A 20,568-nucleotide genomic window follows, 5' to 3' on the forward strand; every position below is an offset into this window, starting at 1 on the left:
AAATGAAATCCCGTTAACAAAAGTGCCACACAAGAAGATAAATGATGAGGCTGAAAGTTAATTCTTGCAGACAAAACAAATCCACATAAAGCTCCAGAATGGCTATTTCCAAGCCTTCACAAGGTCAAGAATTAACTTTCAGTCTTAACTTTTACACCATGGATGAGTAAGATGCATGTTAAGTCACTGAAGTGCTCGAAAAAAATAAAACGTGAACATCTGCAATTGCATGACAACCGAGGAACTCCAGCTGCTGTGGAAGATTGTGTGATACGATTGAAAGTTCCAGAAAGGCTCCTAAATGGACCTTGTTTTGTCAGATAAGCTAAATAACTAACAGCAAATAACGGCAACAAATAAAGAAATTAGATAAATGTCTCAAAAATATATATATATTTTTTTTTAACTCTTAACAATGTCTGAATTCTCTGATTTTGATTGATAGGGAATTGAAAATTCTGTGAATTTACAATGGAGTTAGGATGTCGGATACTGAAAGTTTAAAAAAGCAACAAGGAAGGAAAACTATAGCAAGGGTTAAAAACACTCACCAGCAGCACAAAACCCTGACCAAGCAGACCTGAAATAAACATGTGAAAGGAAGACAATTTAACCTTTATGGTCAAAAGGCCATGATTTTTTGTTTTTATTATTTTTTACAGCATTGCTCATTTTTTCAGTTTATTAAATAATCTAGACGTAGAAGTAGGAGGAGGGGTTAAATTCTCGCTGGAAGACAGACGGGGTAAAGATAAAAAAAAAAAGTCCTCTGTGAAATAAAAACAAACAAAAATATACATTACATGTAATATCAACCGCCTGAAAAAATAATTGTGGAAGAAAGGTGGAAGGGGTGCATTTAAGGCAACTGCTAGTTAGCTGAGTTTGCACGAAAATAGTCTCAGTCATTCCCCTTGGTAAAGTGAGTGGAGTGGGTCGTAGCTACTGTCCGCTATGTAATGAGATGCCTAGACACCCTAGACCTGTGAATGGAGCCCGACGGGTGGCATGATGGCAGATACACCAGCTCAGGTACGCAGGGAACAAGCACGGTCGACTAGTAAATATTGCAGGACTGAGCAGAGTTAGCCTGACAGGAGAGAGGTGGAGCAGGTGTAGTGTTGCATTCACTTTCTCCTGTTTCAATTTGTGGCTGCCTACATGGCAAGTTGTGTTTAGTAAAAGGAGGTTGTTAGTATCAAAGACGTTTTGGTTAGTAAAAAAAGAGGGGAAGAGAGAGAACCTGCAGTATTCTTGGGACAGAAAAACAGGTGAAGTTAGAATGTTCTTTCATATGAAATTCAACTGTTGAATTCAGGCTTTCGTCCATTGTCGTCTGATTCAGCTGTTAGATTTAAGTTTAAACCGACCAATCATCCAACCAGAGTCAGATGGATAAAGACCTTTTGTAAGGTAGTCTGAAAATATTTACAAGCTTGTTAAAAGATCGTGTAACTTTAAAGGGCGAGTTGAAAGTCGCTCAGGAGAAACCAGCACCCCCTGTTGGCCAACTGGAGCAACACATTTGAGACGGTAGAAGAATAAATACAGTATAGTGTGTGATCGAGGGCAGAAAAAGAGGAAAGGGGAGGCAAATATTCCGTTATTCCACATTCATATTCCAACGATTTTTCAGTTATAATTTTCAAGGAAATAAAGATCATCTTTGCAGCCGTCACCACAATAAAACAGAGCAGTTTTTACCCTTTTAAGTCATTTATAAACTGCCAAGTACAACAACTGTTCAAGCTGCTTCAGAGTAAAACAAAAGTGCAACTATTCACAGAAATAAAAGGGGAGATTACATGAAATAATTCAGACACATGTACATATCAACAAATGTATATATTACAGTACAGGATAGGGATGTTTATTCTCAGTGGAAATCTTGGGACACAGTATCTGAGTGGTGGGAGCTGTAAAAAAGAAAGGAGGGGGAAAAAAAAGAAAACCAGAGAGTAAAGCTCTTACAGTCTGCTGGTTTTAAGACAAATTAAGAAGCGGTTCGACAATCCGAAGCTTTTTCTGTGGAGATCCAGGATGAGTGGAGCTGGATCGGAGAGTGACAATCCCCCCGTGATCTTTTCTTTCTTTTTTCACCTCTCTTCACTCAGGTCTGTAGCGTGTATCTGGTGAAGGCGTGTCAACCTGAGTGTCCTGTATCCCCGTTCAGTGTCTGTACAGGCCAGTCTCTGCAGTGCAGTTCTGTCCTTTACCAGGTGTAACCTCTGGAGAGTCCAAGCACTCTCGTGTGAGCACCATTCTGGGAACGGCAAGGGCAAGCCGGCCGGTGACACACCATGTCCCGAGTGTTCCTTATTATAATCTGACCGGCCTCTGCACTCATGGGCCCTGAGTTGGCTCGCTCCTATACACCAAGAGGTTGCATTCTTGAAGAACGTCCTTCCAGGTTTGGAAAGGAAAGAGGAGAAAAAGAAGAGAAGTTGTGGTCTGGCGGTTCGTCTGCCTCGTTGTCTCTGAGCTTTTCTGTCTGTTTATATTCCCACTGTGGCTAAATGGCGGTGAATGACATATTATTACCCTGCATGGCAGAGAGAACATTTCCCAGGCTTTGGTTTGGATTTGTCAAAGCATGTGTGTGTGCATGTGTGTTTGCATCTGCATGCACAAGTGTCCATAAACTGTATGTATGCATGTGTGTGTGTGTGCATCTACTGTAGGTGTCTCTCAAATTGTGTGTCGTAACGTCCAACACCGCTCTAAAAAAAATCCTGGGCAGCATCCTGAGAACCCCACACCCCGCTTAAAAAGAACAAAAGGATAACATCTGAAGTGTGAACGTCCATGGCCAGCACACGACACATCCACCTACACTGACAGCAGTCACTGATGTCATGACGCTAGCACCCACTGCTACGCACATTATTCCACACTTGTCCGGAAAATAAATAACACTGCAGTCACAAACAAGATCTCCAAGCTGACACACCACCTGCGAGACGGAGAGAGAGGAAAGCGAAGTTAACATATGCTGCACATTTTACAGTATTTACAGTATACAGTACAGTATTTAGAAATCAACATTTTTTAAATGAGAGTAATGCAAGACACTTGGTACATCTACAGTATTCTGTGTAAGTAATCCATACAATACTCATACTTTCCTGTCTTACATTCCTCCCAAGTCTTGACTTGACTTACTGCTTTTAAATAGACATAATGCAGCTCATTCATTTCTCTCAATTGCTTGGGCATGGCCCTCATGTCCCACAGAGAACCATCACTGGAATCTGCAATCCCCCTAATCTCTGGTGAGCATTTTAGCATCTTTTAGCTCATTGTTTTGGTTTTTGGTGGCCAGCTGCTACGCTGCTGAGGTTCATTTTTTTCAGGAGTTGACCAAAACAGAGCTAATATACATGTGATTATTGGACTTAACAGTCTTCAGGTGGCCAGAAGCAAGAATCCAAATGAATACTAATGTTGCTTCATAGCTGCTGCATTGTAAATAAGCAACAGTTTGCTAACACATTAGCCATAATGACTTTGAGGTGAAGTCAGTGTTGTTTTTACAGTTTGCTGCCCCCAAGTGGCTGAAAGGTGACATACAACCCAGGTTTGTAAGGGGGGGAAAAAACATGCATAATTTGCATTCAAAACACACATAGAAACACACAACAAACAAAAACACAAGAGAGGAAGAGATGGTGATGCTGATGGCACCGTTTGTTCCCTGGAAATTTCTGAATAAGTAAAAATGATGAGAAAAAAAACATGAATGTTAACAGAAATGCCTAAGGGGAAAGATGCAAAGAGAAAGAGGGAATGACAGTGGAATATTTCTAAATGAAGGCGAGGTGAAGCAAGTAAATGTGTAGGAGGGCGAGTGAGCAGACCAGGGTCAAATAGGTTTTGCTTCTGGAAAGCACTGAGCCACCCAGTGGTCATATTGTCACCATGGTACAGTTTATAGCTAGTCTGGAGTTTCCTTTTTGAAACAACTATAGATTAAAAGTTAGTGTGAGAATTACGCACAGGCTGAGAGAAGTTTAATTAGGGTCAGTTAGGACAATATTTTTATTTCTTTTCAATCATTCTATTTTTAGAAATACTTATAAATCCTGAGCTTTTTTTCTGAAGGTCAGATGCTCATGCCAGGAAGCCTAAATAATGCAACAGAAATGCAGCTTGAGTGGGCGCCTGTCAAGGCCAATTGAGGCTCTGCTGCTGGAGTGTCCCCAGATTTCACTTTGGTGGCTGCACAAAGCCAAAACACTGACTGTGCAAGTTCTGCTTTCACAGAAAAGTGTTCGACCGAGGTCCAGAAGAGAGACAGCGGTGGTTTGAACTCTCGACTCAAAGCCCCCAGGACTCACCTCTGCTACAGGACACGCCCAAGACTTCAAGGCCAAAGGATAAAGGCAAGAGAAAAGAACAAGAACAGAAACAAAAACTGGAGAAAGAAAGAGACGAAGAAGGGACACAGAAAGAGAATTAGAGGAACACTCGAGATATGTTAGTAACAGCAGAGACAGAAACAGAGGTTCACTGTGCAGGGAAACTAGAAAAGTATCCATGAAACCACACTTGTGAATAGCACCTATGTAAACATCTAATGTGGCATTTTAACTGTGAGCTTTAATGAGAGTGGTTTCAGATACATAATGTGACACTCTACTCTTGTCTACCTGTAAGCAAAGGTTGCAAAACTGATGAACTTGCAGCATTTCATGGTGATTTTTGTGTTCAAGATGCTGATTTTTACTTCATCTACATATTCTCTTTAGAAGGAGACATCAAACGTGACCTACCTTTTCCTCCAGGTCTTTAATCTGCCTCCTCTGGATTTCTGTCTTGTCTTCAAGGTCACGAATTCTCTGCAAATATTCAGAGAGAAAAAGGTAAGGAATGTGTTTGTCGGCAGTGAGGCAGATTGAGGCAAATGCCATTAACAGCAGCTTTAAAAATGAGGGCCATTTCCACGCAAAGCTCTATCAGCACACACGTCTGTCACCGGTGCAGACTTAGACGGACCTGGTGTGCCTGGTGCAGCAGTTCCATCCTCTCCTGGAGGATCTGGCAGTCGTACTCTCGACTCTTCCTCAGCATCTGCCTCCTCAGCTTCTCCACCGCCGTCCGCAGCTCGTCCTTCTGCAGCTCATCCAGAGGCTCACCATACTTTATCACCTGGAGGACGAAGACAGGCATCAGACACAGTAGATACCATCATGTATTTTTTTTTTAAAAAGCAGTGTTTTGGTCTTATGTGAACTCTTGCATCAGCAAAGGCCCTAAAGGAATCATAAGATTTCAAGGAATCTCATTCTTCCTTGAAGCTATTCTTAATCTGTGTTCATAATTGCAATGGCTCCAACACTCATTTGCATGAAACCATGTTAAATCAGTCAGCCAGACTTTGTGTAGATAATGCAGATGCTCCAAACAAGTGGAACGTGCCTGATCACAAGGACGCATGTCAGAATTGTGACGCATTTCTTCACATTGTCAAAACTTGAAGAAATCCAGTACATAAATGACGTTAATGCAACCAGGACTGATGTTTTCGAAGGGGCTGATCCACTACAGGTTATTTTCTGTGAAATTTACAGCAGTTTTTCCAAAAACAGGGCTGTGAAATGTCATGAAATGAAGCACCTTATCCTGCTGCAGGGCATTGTATAACGTTGCTTCCAACTCCTGGATTTGCTGTTGGGAGGAGAAAAAAAAAACAGCTGTTATTACTTTTGATGTCATGTCCCTGCAGGCTTAACCTTATGAACCACCATCAAGCACCATGACTAGTCCATGCATAAGCCCAATCTAAACATGTCATGGTTCTAAGCACAACCCTGAAACCAAGAACTAATTATAAACCAGTCCAAACACTCTGACTTTGGCCCCAAAAAATGATACATATACACATGCATAAACACACTTACCATGTAGGCCTGGTCCAGGGCCTGCTTTCTGTAGTCCAGCTCCTCTTCTAGATATCCTTTCTGTTTACAGAACATCTCCTGTACAAAATAAGCAGATCAGAGACAGCTGTTTTATTTTTTTTTTGCAACTCAGTTGTAACAGTATACCTAATTTAAATAAATATTTTACAACTAGGGTCTAAGTGCCAGGGGAATATTCAATAAACCAGCTGCAAATTACTGTCAGGGGTGCAAACCTCTGTGCTGGCTAAGCGGGGTATTTCTTAAGACTACAGAATTAGTAAGTAAGCCCAGCCGCAGTTCATCTGTTTTGCATAAAGTGCCACTAAATAAGACCTGATGCCAGGCCGCTTCAGACACGTGGTGCTCGTGTCTGGAAAGCAGTGGAGTTTACTGCTGCTCGAATACTGGCTGAAGACACCTTCATCACATCGGATGAAGGCTGTGTCTGATGAAATATCAGTTATATAGCTTCATGTCATCAGCTCAGCATGAGGGCTTCAGAAAAATCATTTTGGATTTTTACTTAATAAGCATTACTGGCAGCCTCCATCATATCACACTAGACTAGAGCCATAAACAGTAAGAAAAAATGTATATTCAAGCAGGAGGCAACAGAAGTAAAAAAAAATAAAAATAAAATAATAAAAAAAAGGATGTTCCTGAACAGGATTGTTGTGACTCACCATTTCTATCTCAAGGTCCACCATCTTCTGGTGCAGCGCCGCTTCCGTCCCCTCAATCTGCTGGATCCACTAGAGGGCGACAAACAGCAAGACATGAGCACAGCACCAGCTACTCTGTGTGCTGATATTTTCAAGACATCATGTCAGGAACCAGAATAGTTTGCAAACGTACCTTTTCTGCTAATGATAAAACAGTGCTAGCCTGAATGATGGCCACTTGCTCCTCATTTCTTAAGTTCTACACAAAAGGGGGAAAAAATCACTGATTTAATAATGTTCCTGTTTTATCATCATGGTTTCGATGTGTTAACTCAACATGAGTTACCCCGTTGTCTCCCAGGATATCTAGAAGTTTGATGAGATCTGGGATGCACACATCCTGTGAAGAAAACATAATAAAAAACATCAGGAGCAGACAAAAAAAAAAAAAGGCCATTTACCTGTCATTTTTACTTTTACTCCAGATATTTAGGGACTATAAAAACCTTAACATTTGCTTGTTAAAATCTAAGTTCAGCTCTAAGTTTGCTTTGGTGAGAATAAGAAATAAATACTAATTGTGGGATCTGAAACATCCCTTTTGAGACTGAGAAACCTGCTCAGCCTCATGATTCATTACAAATGATAAAAGCACAGTACACAGCACAGAGGTCTCCTCCTCTGGCGTACCTTGACCCCCTCCTTCATACAGTAGATCTGCAGCGCGCTGACTCCCTCAGAGAAGGGATGCATTCTTAGGTGGTTGAATGGAGGGGACTTCCTCTCACGCTCCTAGAAGACAGATGTATATATTTCATTATAAAAAGGATCTTTAAATCAATGTTGAGATTCACAGCCAAAGAAGAGGCTGTTAGATGTTCTTACAGGTTACAAACATAACTCAGCCCTGGCTGTACTGACCCAGCTGCACTGTGTCAACAAACGTTTGCACTGCCAATAATCTTGAACCGGACTGTCATCAAATCAGGCCTCAGAATCTGATTAAAGCTGTACCTTCAAGATAAGTTTCCATCACTTCTTTGTTGTGTTTTGCTCTGTGTTTGCCAACATTCCCTGCAGCAATCCTCACTTCCACCCATTACTTTTTGATTTTTTCAGTGCTCAGGTGTCAGTAGGTGGTGCTCTTTGCTTTGTTCTGCCATGAAAATGCTGACCACCCATATTTACTATACTGTATCTACACCCGTGCATCTGCTCTCCTCTCTGCTAAGTAGCTGCTGTCAGGACCCGCACTGCAGCACGGCCAGATCACAAAGACCACTCTTAGTTGGTTATCGAGGCATGTGCACGGGTCAGCCACAAGTCACTGCACAACATTTGCCCCGTTTGAATCCTAATTGTGTAGCCTAGAAACCAGACACATCTGTAAGCTCTTGTTTTATTTGCTCTGGCAGATGCGCCCGGTCCATGTCCTGTTCATACAGATTTCCAGCTGATTTGCTTCCCAGCCAGGTTCGATGTGGTGACTGGACAGAGGAGCGCCATTGAGGCGTTTCTTCATATAAAAGCAAGATGGCTGCCGCACATGTGGAGTGTTCTGTTGAATCTGTTATCGAATCAATATTTAACACACTGGACGGCATATTTCCTATAAAAGGACAAACAACTACACTTGGAGCTCTGGTTAATCAGAACGATGTGTTTGCCAGACTTCCAACAGGATTTGTTTTAGCACAATACACAATGTTCATTGCTCTGATTGGTTGTAGGTCTATCCAACTGCATCCAGGGGCATTGAGGTCAGCACCTGAAAATGAACTTGAAGGCTAATTTGGGTTTGTGTTGGTCTGGCGATGTCAGGCCACTTATTTTTCTCCTTCCATTGAAGCAGGAGTTTGTAAACTATAAAACAAGTGCTATAATGTATTTAACTTCCTCCAACTTTATGACATGGCTGTTTATAATTTCTGAGACACCGACCTCCAGAAAACCACTTTCTGTTCAGTTCACTGTAGCTGGAAAACAACACCAGCACATTATTTCCCATTAAAAGGTGGCCAAGAGCTGATGTGTTACAGAATATCAAATATTGGTTTAATTGATTTAAGGCAAGATATTGTTTTAACGGGAAGAAACAATATATGAACCAGACATTTAAACCAAATAATAAACAATGTCAAAATGTTAATATGAGAATAAAGGCTTGGTGGGAAACACTTTGTGACTCACCTCTAGCTCCAGTATCCTAAACTCTAGCAGTTCATTCTGGTCTTTGGAGTCTTGTAGCTCCTGCTGCAGCTGACTGCACTCTGACTCCATCTTTTCCACCTGGACCACCACAGAGAATCAGAATTGACACGGAGACAGGAAAGGATAGTTGCCTACACATTAAGATTTTAGCTACAATATCTTATGCAACATGATCGAGATAAATTGGCAATTAGATAAGTAGTAAGTGTTGGAAAGTGCCTGGAGGCTGTAAAGCTTTAACTAATTCTAATTACCAAATCTGTGACAGGCAACTTCAACGTGACAAAATTCATACTTTTCCAGGCAATCATTAAGATTTTTCTAAATGATAAAAGCACTGTGACAAAACACGATTATCAAAACAACTTAAACACACTTTGGACAAATCGGATTTTCCGATGACGCTTTTGTAACAGTGCAGTCGACACAATCACAAACATCTTGTGCAAAACGTTGAGTCTAACCTTCTCTAAAAGCTCCTGGTTCCTTCGTAAGAACAGCTGCTTCTCCTCCACCCATTTGGAGTCCTGATCAAGCACAGAGACAGTTGATGTGAGGACATCGGTGCATCTATCAATGTGTGTATTTGTTATCTTTTTTTCAGTGTTTTTTACTGTATATTTTTCCCTGAATGACGTATAAATTAGACTTTTGGTAATTAAATACAGAATATACACCATATTTCATGTACCATGTGCTAAGTGTAAACTCCAATAATAACTTTACCTTGACACTGACAAGTTCATTTTGGAGGATGTGCTGCTAATTGTTACGGTGTGCCCAATACATTGCATGCCATTATACTGTCAGGTGTTCCTGCCGTTCTGTCTTCTACCTTATGCAAACAGTCATGCCTTCATTCATGCATGTGCTTGAGTGTCCTACCTGCCCCTTCAGGGTCAGTTCCTTCTCCAAGTCCTCTATTTTGGCTTTGTACCTGAGAACGTCTGCTTGGAGCTGCTCGTGAGCCTGAAACACGAGCAAAACGTACAGGTTTGAGCCACTAGAGCACTGTTTCTCATGCAGGGGGTTTGTGCTGCTGGGGAAGAGGATTTTTTTTTTATTTGAAATTGTTCATTAAAACCAGATATATATTAATCCAATTCATAATCTTTTAAAAACGCGTGATTATTAGACTCTACATTTGTGTCTAACAATCATTCCTCAGGCTGACAGCATTGATACAGGCCTGGTGCAGAGCCTTCACCCTGTCTACACTGGTTGTGTCGTGAAAGCATGTCAGCTCCATTCCTTTTTCTCTGTAAGTCTGGATCTGTTCTGGACAATACTCTGGGGACTCAAAAGTGTTTTGACAGCACTCATAATCCAATACACAATGTGGCTATGCACAGAAGTAGTAAGAAAATACACCTGAAGCATAATAGGTTGAAATGCTTTCTGTGGTGTTCATAAGTGCACTGGCATCCCTGTTATTGAACTGAATCTCTCTCCTTCACAGCCTTAAAGCAGCTTTTCAGTGAACAGAGTCTGCAGGGTCCTCTTCCCTCTCTTAGCACTTGCATGCTCTTACAGGAAAACTGAAGAACCACAACTGGCTTGCAGTTGCAGTAGGTTGTCCCGCACTACAGGATTCATTTACTGAATGTTATTTTGTTTTTACCAATCTGTGGACCATTGACTAACAAGTTTGAGAACCCCTCTTTTATACATTTACCTTCACTGGACTGCCATACAGCGACTTTGACCAAAATACCTCACTGACAGGGCTGTTTTAAATGTGTCTGTGATGGTAACTTTACAGTTTCAAAGCCTTTAAGCAACTTTATTAAGCACACGTAGTGGTTAAATGTGGTATTTGAAGACACGGGAGATCAGAAAACCACATATCAAAGGTAAGAATATTTAGGTGCACAAATAGACTTGATAGCAGTTAATAAAAGTGATTTCCTCCATGTGTATGTACCTTTGCCTCCATCTCAGCATCCAGAATGCCTCCTTTCTGTTCCTGCAGCAGGGCGTAGGCTCGCTGTAAGGCCTGATACTCTCTGGTCAGCTGACGGAAACGCAGCTCTGACTCCTCGTTGGATAGACCCTTGTTTGACACACACAGTTTAGGGGTCAAAGTCTGTGGTTGATATGAGCTTTCAGTATATCCCTTTTCAGAAGCAACTGAATGGATTTGATAGCAATGCTGGAAGTCATGAATTCTAACAGAACGGATATTGACATGAAAGCAAATGCAGCCACTCAAACTTATATGGTGACTTGAAGAATAAGGGGCAAGTTCTCACCTCTTCCAGGTCTTCATCGGGAGTAGCAGGTGTTCTGTCCATCCGGAACGAAGCCACAGAGGAAGTCTCTGAGTCCATGGACTCTTCATCATACCCAAAGAAGGTGTCTACTACGATGTGTCTCTGCAGAGAAGAAGGTTGAAAGATTTACAGATCTCAAAACCTCTGATGGTAAATGTCCTGAATAAACCTCTGTGATGGTGTCATGTACTCCTGCAATGTGAATGCAGGTTTGAGCTCAAGTCAGTTTTGATATTATGTGAGTGTCAGAAGTTGAGTCAAAGTTGTATTTTGGGTTTTTTTTATATGTTTTCTACAGCTTCTTTTTCTACAAGACTCACTGACTTGCATTAGTACATTCAAAGCCTTGAAACTAAAAATAGTTAATCAATAAGTCAAGAATACACAATAACTTCTTCACGTGTTTTTAAAGAATACGGTGTCACATGATCTGTTTACTGGTTTTATATAATTGCAACCAAACTGTAGACACTTAAAGATAAATAGCTTGAAGCAAATTCAATAATTTATACCTTTATCGGCCTCGAACTTCTTTTATGTCTTTTCTTTCTTAGTAGTTTCTCTCGATCCTGGGAAATGGAAAGAAAAAAGATAATCCACCGCTGCAAGATGAACATGGAATTTTTTCATTTTAGTCACAGCACGGAAACAAACTCTTGGCTAAACAGCAAACTCTTTGTTGCCATTCGATCAAGATTTTCCACCATAGCAATTTGTTTACTAATATCCTTGCAAGGGCTGAGCATGGGATTGCAACTTGAACATGTCACATGATCACATTATGCCTTGTGGTCATTTAGGACAATGATTACTAATTCAGCATTTCTAACTGCTGTTTCACATTGCAGAAGTTTTGTGGTCATTTTGTTGTTTCCAAGTCAGAGCTCTGCGTCTGCAGCCTGATCATTAAGGTTATTATTTAATTACATTTGTACAATTAGTCACACAGGGTTCCTTGTTACCAGAACATTAAGTTGATGGAGAAACTGCGTGTAGCCTGCAGAATATCTAGTATGCAAATAACATCCACATAAGCAGTTATGTAAGTTTTATGTTCTTGCAATTTATATGACTAGCAGTCACAAAATATGTCAAAATATGTCTCACACTATGCTGTGAATGTTTTCTGAGAGTGATTTTCACAACAAGACAAACAAAATGTTCCTTTAGCCATAGAGGGACATCTTGTTTCCACATTAGTTCAGGATTAACCCCCATGACCCCAACTGCAGACACTGCAAATTACTGAAAAACATCAAAGACACTTCACACAAATGCAAATTTACATCCTCATAATATAGAAAAAAAACACACTCTTGTCAGTTCATCAATCATGCTTTGTTGTTCCAGGACTTGAAGCTTGAGAAAGGCTATTTCCTGGTCATCGTGGGCCTGGTCCAGGTCATTCAGAGACTTCAGCTTCTTCAGTGGAGGATGGGAGCTGATCTTCTCCTTCTGCAGACACAAAACACACAAGAGACTCTAAAGATCAGGACATCCACCTCTCAGTCAGCCTGTCCCTCTTGCCAAAGAAGTACAAAATGCGTATGTGATGCTAATGTGACTTTGTGCTGACCATCTCAAGGTTCTCCTTGACCAGGCTCTTGAGTTTCTCCTCCAGCTTCTGGATAGTCTGAGTCAAGTCATCATTCCTCTTACTGAGCAGCTTGTTCTTGTCCAGCAGGGGCTTACACTGCTTCTCGGACTCTCGAACTCGTTTCAGCTGGCGGGGAGAAAGGGGGACAATGGATATATTAAACAGCGACAGATATGAGGAAAGTGGACAGTTAGAGACAGGCGCTCGGAATTCTGAGGGAAAGGCAGAAAAATGAAGATAAGTGAGACAGGGCGAGAGAGTGGAAGAAGTTTCAACTTAGTCGTTTGATCTTACCAGTTCATTCCTCTCATCAACAAGCAGTGAGTTGCGGTCTTCTAATTTGCGTATAGTCGAGTTGAGCTCAGCAATGCGCCTCTGGTTTCTCCTCAGGTCCTAAAAAACAAACAAACAAAAACAAAACAGCAATTTATCATTCCACAAATCCATTCACTCGCCAGATGTAGAGAAAAAAGACTCTCAACTATTTAACTGTAACATCAGAAGGTACATAGCATGATCACTTTGTAATTATAGACCAGTGCAACAATTAAACATTATTTCAGGTATTAGTTACAGGAAAACAGAGTTCAGCGGTCGCGGCATGTTGCAGGACGCATTACATGAGAAGGCAACAAAAACACATCCGTGAGGGTTACAATACTTTGATCCTTAATGTGCTTTCATCTCATGTACAGCAAATGTACAACTCATGAGCTGACATGCTTTGATCTCTCTTTTTTGTTCTGTTACTTTACATACTATGGACTGAGGTGTGAACACAATTGTATAATGGATACTACATTGGCTTCACGTTCATTTGCAAATGATTGCATTGTGTCTTTAATTATGTTTTATACAGTGTCACAACTTTCTTGGAATCGGGATCGGGGTTGTAGTAATTTTCTCTGTTAAAATGTTTCAGGAAATAAAGAACCCCTACACCTGGTTCAGAAATCACAATAGAAATCTGAGTTAACACAATAGTACACGTCACTATGTTACACAAATAGTAACTACTCTTCAAACTACCAAAGTAGTCGGCCATAATATCTTAGAAAGTAGATCATTTGTCAACAAATTAAAGATTTGAGTAAAGCTGTAAAAAGAAACCAAGAGTCAGAAAGCTTGAAATGAAGAGATCGATATTAATGTTTGATATGAATCGGTGGAGCATGAAACGTCTCCTTGCTGTTCTTTACTTACTGGGCTACCACAGTGCTCTGCTCCATCTCCAGCTCTGCCCGGAATCTCTCTTTTCGGGCTTCCAAGGCCGCACTCAGCCTCCTTGACGAGGAATAACTGTTCATCCAGGGCGTCTTTCTGAAGCTGCAGCTTCTGTAGGAAACCCGTCGTTGACTCCAGCTCCTTCTCCAGAGAAAAGATGGTGCGGTCTTTAGATTTGATTTCATCCACCTACAATGAAGGAGAGGGAAATAATAGTGAAGGGACATTACTTGCTTCTGTTGAAGCTGTTGATAACTTTCATCATTCACCTTGTTAATAGACAATGACAGCTATTATGTTGAAAACTAAGCTACATTTTTTGTCATTTACGAAGTAGAGATAAGAAACATTCTTCTTGCTTAATCTCAAATCTCAGTCTCAAAGTAAATACCTTTGGGATTTTTGACACAAAATAAATACTGGAACATTACTTTAATACATTTTATGGCCTAAAAGATTAAATCCTTAAAAAAAAGATTTGACAGATTAATTAATGACAAAAAACACAATTAGTTAATTTAATTTTAATTTAATTTAAAACTTTTTTTTGAAAATTCTAATTCTTTTTTATTTTTTTTAGTCAGCTAAGCTTCAAAATTATTCCTAGAAAGCCAAAAAAGGCTTCCCTGCAGCTCTACAACACATTCTTACACCAAGCCCATGGTGACCAGGAAATAGCCTTTCACATAGGTCAGAAAACAGAAATGTAGCTGCTGTAACAGAAAAAGCCCCCAATGTGCTGCACAGATATCCAACACAGCTTCAGCACTGGGTCTCACTTGTATTTAGGATATTCCTTATATTCACATCAGTTAGGTGTTTAGTAGCAGTGACTGAGCATACCAGTCGGCGGATGTCTCTCTCACAGTCCCACTTGATCTTGGAGATCTGCTCCTGGTGCTGCTGGTGCTCCACCCGCAGGTCACCAGCCTTCATCTTGTCGGCCTGGATCATGTTGCTGAGAGCCTCGTCAGTCTGCTTCTTAGAGGACTTCAGCTCCGCTATCTCCTGGAGGAGCTTCACCCTCTCCTGGTCAAAGAAGCGACGTGCGTCCTCCTTGGCTTCCAGGGTCAGCGCTGTGCGCACCTGAAGAGGCAGGGGGAGAAAGAGGAAGGGTGTTGATGTGGCTTGGCAGTATTTCCACAGTACATTTATGTCTTTTTTATATTATCTGGGGACAGGACAGGAGAGTAATGAGTATTTATTTCTAGTGCTCCCCCCATCAGGAGCTTTTTCTCAGACGTGAAAGTGACTGCCAAGCCCCTCTGACCTGGTTCAGTTCCACAGCTGCTGCTTTGGGATTTTGTTTTGGGTGAAATGATCTCTTCGTGCCTGCATATCTGTTTCACAGCTGCAAAGTCAAACCCTGCTATAACTTCACTCCCCTATCTTCACCTCACCTTCTCTCCGCTGCCATCGCGCATGGCACTCAGCGCGGCTTTAAGCCTCTGGTTCTCCTGGTCTTTGATTTTGGCGTGGCGGGCCAGCTCCTGCTCATGCTGCCGCGTCAGGTTTTCCCTGAGAGCCTGGAGCTCCTTCTGCTTTTCCTCGTGCCACTTGGCCCGCTGCTCTGTTAACATGGCAGTGTGACGGTGCTGCTCCTGCTCCCGCACCCGCTTCACCTCCTGCAGCTTGTCGCGCTCAAGTTTGCTCACCTTTGAGAGGAGCAACAGCAGAATGAGGAACTGGGTGGTTTTGCACAACCAACACAGCTACAACTGTGCCCCAAGCACGCTTTATTAATTCCGTATGACCATTTGGCTCTCTGGTTTCTATTTTCAACTTCGCTGATTTAATTGTAATGCATTCAGCTATCGTTAAAAGATTGTACATAATCTTGTGTTATTTCCAACCAAATTTCACATGATCAAATTACAAATTATGATTATCTCAAATGTAAGAAAGATATCTCATTTTGAGTGCATGCAACACAGCACAGTAAGTCAAACATGCTGTTCAATATTTAACCGTGCAAGCCTTGTGTAAAGGCCATAAAGATGTATATTAACAAGCATGTTATAGAGGTGAAGGCAAATAGTTTACATGTTGTACAATGTATTGTGCACCATATATAGGGTGTCGTTTAAAATATGACTAAGTCAATGTGACTTCAGACTTTGTGGAAGTAATAATCGACAAAGCTTACCCTGAAAGTGACCCAAGTAACAAAAACAGGGCAAACGTACATGTTTTGAGTTACAGTACCTTGCATTTTTCTTGGTGTAGCTCTATCTGAATGTCAGTCAGCTTGGACCTGAGATCTTCATTGGCTGCCTGTAGGGCAGAGATGAGCGCTTCGGGCTTCTCGCCCTTCGTACGCGCTTTCTTGGCCATTGAGTCAAATACTAAAGAAGCTCTTTTAATGCTTTCATCGAGACTTCACAGAAACTTTCCAGGGCGCTCCCAAGGTTTTCCAGTTCCTCCTCTTCCTCATTCTCCTATCAGACAAAAGGGCTTGGGGAATTGGAGGAGACACAAAGAGAGACAGACTGAGACATAGTATCGATTGCAGACTTGACATAATTGAGACCTTTTGTATGTGTATGTGTGTTTGTGTGAGCAGAGTGACTGGATAAGGGGCTTTAGTACAACATTACAGATGCAGGCCGACGAGGAGAGGATTGCTGGTTCTAATTCTCATGTTAAATGTGAACAAGTGAACACATGTGCCTCTGGAATGCTTGACTTCAAGCAGTGCTTGGAGTTCTTTGCTTATATCAGCATGCAAACATGGTCCACATGGCTGATGTTTAGCAGACTGAACTGTAAGCAGCGGAGTCGCATTGTGGGTGACGTAGACGAAAGGAGTGGAATAAAATACTGACATGGGAATATATCGTATTACTCACTGTTGCGATACATTATAGATACACTGGCGGCAAACATTGATTTTTTTTTTTTAGATTAAAACCTGCAGGCACTCTAAACGGATTCCTCTTCTAATTTGTCTTACCAGATGTGGACATGCTACACGTTAAATCAGTGGAGGACTCTTAGGTTATTACAATTTCTTCTACGGTGAAAATGTATGTCTGCACCAAATGTCGTGGTAATACATTCAATAGCCGTCTAAAGAGTTCACTCAAAACCAGAAATGTCAACTTCATGGTGTTGAGGGAAAGCATGAAAGGATCATGTCTGCACAAACTGTATAGCTCTATTTTTAGACTCAATATGTATTGCCGTATTACTCTCAGTTTCTAAATTTGTTATTACTTTGTCTTTGAGCTCAAGAAAAGACATCACATGTTTATCAAATACTGTTGTAACCCCAAGAAATTGGTAGTCACTGCATTCACTCATATTTTATTTGTATCTTTTACAACAGCTGTCATGTCTTTTGAGTTAACATAACAACATTAGATGTTGGTGCCGCAAAGATGAACTCCAAAAGAATACATCGGGTCACCAACACAAAATCAATGCATGAAAATTTAGATTTCTTGTGAACTATACTGGTTTTATTAAACAACTAAAAAGCTAATATGAAATGAATCAAAGCCTAACAAGGAGATTCACAAATTGACATGAGATGATCGGCTGACATTTTTCTACAGAAGATTCGATCAGATTTCATCTGCAGCCGGGGATGTTTCTCATTTTAACCAGCGTCCGTCAGCCTGCTACCAAACATGTAATGAGAACCTGTTGTGGAAAGGCAATGCACATATATACACTTTTCAATACTGTAGAAATATATACACTGTAGCCCTTAAGTTGGAATAAAATTTTTTTTTACCTCTTCTCGTGAAATGATTGTGACAACTTGATTTATTTTTGAGAGATAAAGTGTATGTCTTCTCAAAACTATACTGATCAATCTCTTCCAAACATATCACAGTGGACATTAAACCACAAACAAAATTGGGGCTATTGAACAATAGGAATAAGGGCTTTGTTTCAATTTTTCAACCTTGGTCAATTAAACGATACAAAACGAAACACATATTTGAGGGGATTCCATGCATAAGAATTTCCAATATTTTTCTTTCCATTGTCACTCAGTCACTACTAATAAGTATGGCCACCCCAGACATGGATCAATGTGTTAAGACGTTGTGGCATACTGTCCACAAGCTTGTTGTTGCTGTCAATGGGCAGGGCGTCCCACTCTTGGGTCAGGTCCAGACTCTGAGGGATATTGTCCCTCTCATTAAGGGCTCGTCGTGAGGTATCCCAGGCATGCTCAATCGGGTTCATATCAGAGGAGCAAGCAGGCCATGGCATCTGCTGCACTCCCTCTGCATCAAGAAATTGTCTCCCTGCAGCTGCCCTACATGCTTTCGCCTTGTTGCCTTGTGCTGCAAGGCGACAACACGTAACATATCGGAAGAGCGTTTTTCGGAACAATTGGTTGTCTCAGCATGCAAAAAGTCAGTGCTAATCCTTTCTGCCCTACTATTTGCCTTTCTTCATGCACAGCTTGAGATCAGCTGAAAGCCAGAGACCTGCTGAGCTCTGCAGACAGACAAGGGCTTATATAGGCAGCAGGGGTCAGATTATGACAAAGACTGAATGCTGTTGATGGACTGAAAACCAGCCAAAATCAATTTCTACATAATGAGTTTGGTTGTCAAAGCAAGAACTTTTGGTTCTTTTAGGAATCTTTAATTAAGCAGACATTCTTGAGTAATTTGAGGGCCAGCTCAGTTCTGAGTAGAACAATGATCTGCCATTAGTCTGCATGTAGTAAACTTAAACGTTTACATTTGACCATAAAATTCTGATTGAGAGGCTACATCACTGGGTTGGCGCAACTGGGACAGATCTGAAGTGGTTTTGTTCCCTCACTCTTCAGTAAATTGTGGAGTCCCTCAGGGGTCGATACTGGGACTGATTTTATTTTCACTATATATGAGATAAGATAAGGTAAGATAAAGCTTTATTAATCACCTGCTGGGGAAATTCAGGGAGAAATTATGTAGTTAAGATTCCCACATTTGAGGAATTTGCCATGGTCAGCACAACCAGAGTGCAATGCATGAGCCTCACCCTGGGTGAACCACATTCTTGATCATGCTATCTCGCCATCAAGTAAGCAAGTTCCTGCTTGGCCACATTATACAGAGACAAAAAACTTAATTCCACTGTTGCACTGATGACACGCAGCTATGTCACCCAGTAGAGCCAACCGAGACTACATACCTCTCAAGTCTTGCAAATTATCTTCCAGATGCTAAAAAAAATGGATGTCAGCAAATTCTCTTAAATTAAACTTGGAAAAAATATACTTTGGGTTGGGTTTGGGACAATTGGAATGGTATTTTAATGTGATTAAATCAGAAATCAGACTCTAAATTGTGCAAAATGTGGCAGCAAAACTTCAAGAATCAAGAAAAGAGAATTTTTATCATTATCGTAGAAGAGGTGGGGCCTATCATCGGGGTAGCAGGCAACTGAACTGTGTCTTTTTTCCTATCATCCTCCCTACCTACACATACCCATACAGCAAAGTTTTGCTTTTTCAAGGTTGAGACTCCAGGCCAGTCAAAGAACCACAAGTCGGCTTCAGTGCCTTGCTCAAGGGCATTTTGCAGGGAAACAGATGTCACTGCAGATGTACTACCAACCAGCCTCCATCTGTTACACACTTGCTCGCAGTGTGATGGACAGAGCAAGAAATGCTGGGGTTACTGGTTGGTTAAACTAATGTGGCTAGGCATTATTGATTAAAAACAAAATGACAAATACAATTACAGAACAAACCTAACAGAACAATTTAAAACTTGTTACAATAAATATGTGGTTACAGTAATTTGTATTTCACATGTCCCATAGTTTCCTTATATTTTCCAAGAAATTAATTAACACATAACTGTCATTTCTGCAGAAGGGTTCCTGAAAAAGACTTTCTAACAGCATCGGAAATTAACAGGGACAAAGACAAACCCCAGAGTGCCCCTCAAAACTTTATCAAGGGGCAATAATTCTTTTCATCTTAAAATTGCTTTCATTTTATTAAATTAATTTAATTTCCATTTCCACCTCTAACACACACTCACACAAACAGTGCTGGTATTCACACTACTGCTGTTATGATACCTTACAATGCTGCACCTGCAGTGAAGCTGGCTGTTGTAATGCAATATTCCAAAGAAATCAGCAAAGTTGGCTTGTCTGTCCCCATCCTGTCAGAATGCAAGCACTCTTTGGCGTATTGCCAGTTGTGTTGGACGAGGCATAGCCTAGGGAACGTCTGTGTCAAATTTGGTTGAAAATTATACAGCCAATTCTGAAAATGTGGACTTACTGCATACAGACTTTAGCTTCTGTAAAGTAAATATATATCATATATATTATATTTATTATCATATATACATTTATAAGCTCACCTGGGCCCTTAGATTCACCCTGCATCACTTTCTTTTTTATATATAATAATAAATTACTCTTACTGACTTACTCTTGTATATACAATCTATACATATGTTATTTTAGGTAAGTAAAAATCTCTCACTCTACACACACACACATTATTTACAGTGTGAGGTGTTCCAGTACAAACACAGATGTGAACATGGAGTAAACATGAAGTAAACAGTCAGTAAAAATAGTATTAAGGTAAAGTGACATCCATGTATCAGTGCGTTGCAAGAAAAGCATCATAGTGACGAGCTAGAAAGATAAACAACAAACAGTAATACATGTGAAAAATACCAGAAGAGTGTTTTTCGGGAACAATTGGTTGTCTCGGCATG

At 40.8% G+C, this 20,568-nt stretch overlaps 1 protein-coding gene and 1 pseudogene across 1 annotated transcript in view; both read right to left on the reverse strand.

Moving 5' to 3' along the window:
• Positions 1–707: 707 nt before the first annotated feature.
• Positions 708–20,568, reverse strand: part of jakmip2 (janus kinase and microtubule interacting protein 2) — a 38,005-nt gene continuing 18,144 nt past the window's right edge. The window contains exons 2-23 of the mRNA XM_041951679.1: positions 16,076–16,324; positions 15,271–15,525; positions 14,714–14,956; positions 13,850–14,059; positions 12,941–13,039; positions 12,626–12,772; positions 12,364–12,504; positions 11,562–11,618; positions 11,029–11,151; positions 10,701–10,829; positions 9,662–9,745; positions 9,241–9,303; positions 8,756–8,854; positions 7,256–7,357; positions 6,912–6,965; positions 6,759–6,824; positions 6,587–6,655; positions 5,901–5,978; positions 5,617–5,667; positions 4,996–5,148; positions 4,773–4,838; positions 708–2,953 (exon numbers count right to left, since the gene is read on the reverse strand). Coding sequence (XP_041807613.1) covers positions 2,765–2,953; positions 4,773–4,838; positions 4,996–5,148; positions 5,617–5,667; positions 5,901–5,978; positions 6,587–6,655; positions 6,759–6,824; positions 6,912–6,965; positions 7,256–7,357; positions 8,756–8,854; positions 9,241–9,303; positions 9,662–9,745; positions 10,701–10,829; positions 11,029–11,151; positions 11,562–11,618; positions 12,364–12,504; positions 12,626–12,772; positions 12,941–13,039; positions 13,850–14,059; positions 14,714–14,956; positions 15,271–15,525; positions 16,076–16,204 — 2,607 coding nt within the window. The 5' untranslated portion in view covers positions 16,205–16,324 and the 3' untranslated portion in view covers positions 708–2,764. The remainder of the gene's footprint in view (positions 2,954–4,772; positions 4,839–4,995; positions 5,149–5,616; positions 5,668–5,900; positions 5,979–6,586; positions 6,656–6,758; positions 6,825–6,911; positions 6,966–7,255; positions 7,358–8,755; positions 8,855–9,240; positions 9,304–9,661; positions 9,746–10,700; positions 10,830–11,028; positions 11,152–11,561; positions 11,619–12,363; positions 12,505–12,625; positions 12,773–12,940; positions 13,040–13,849; positions 14,060–14,713; positions 14,957–15,270; positions 15,526–16,075; positions 16,325–20,568) is intronic.
• Positions 18,772–18,912, reverse strand: LOC121617863 (annotated as a pseudogene).

Source organism: Chelmon rostratus, chromosome 14, assembly GCF_017976325.1.
Source record: "Chelmon rostratus isolate fCheRos1 chromosome 14, fCheRos1.pri, whole genome shotgun sequence".
NCBI classification, from domain to species: Eukaryota; Metazoa; Chordata; class Actinopteri; order Chaetodontiformes; family Chaetodontidae; genus Chelmon; species Chelmon rostratus.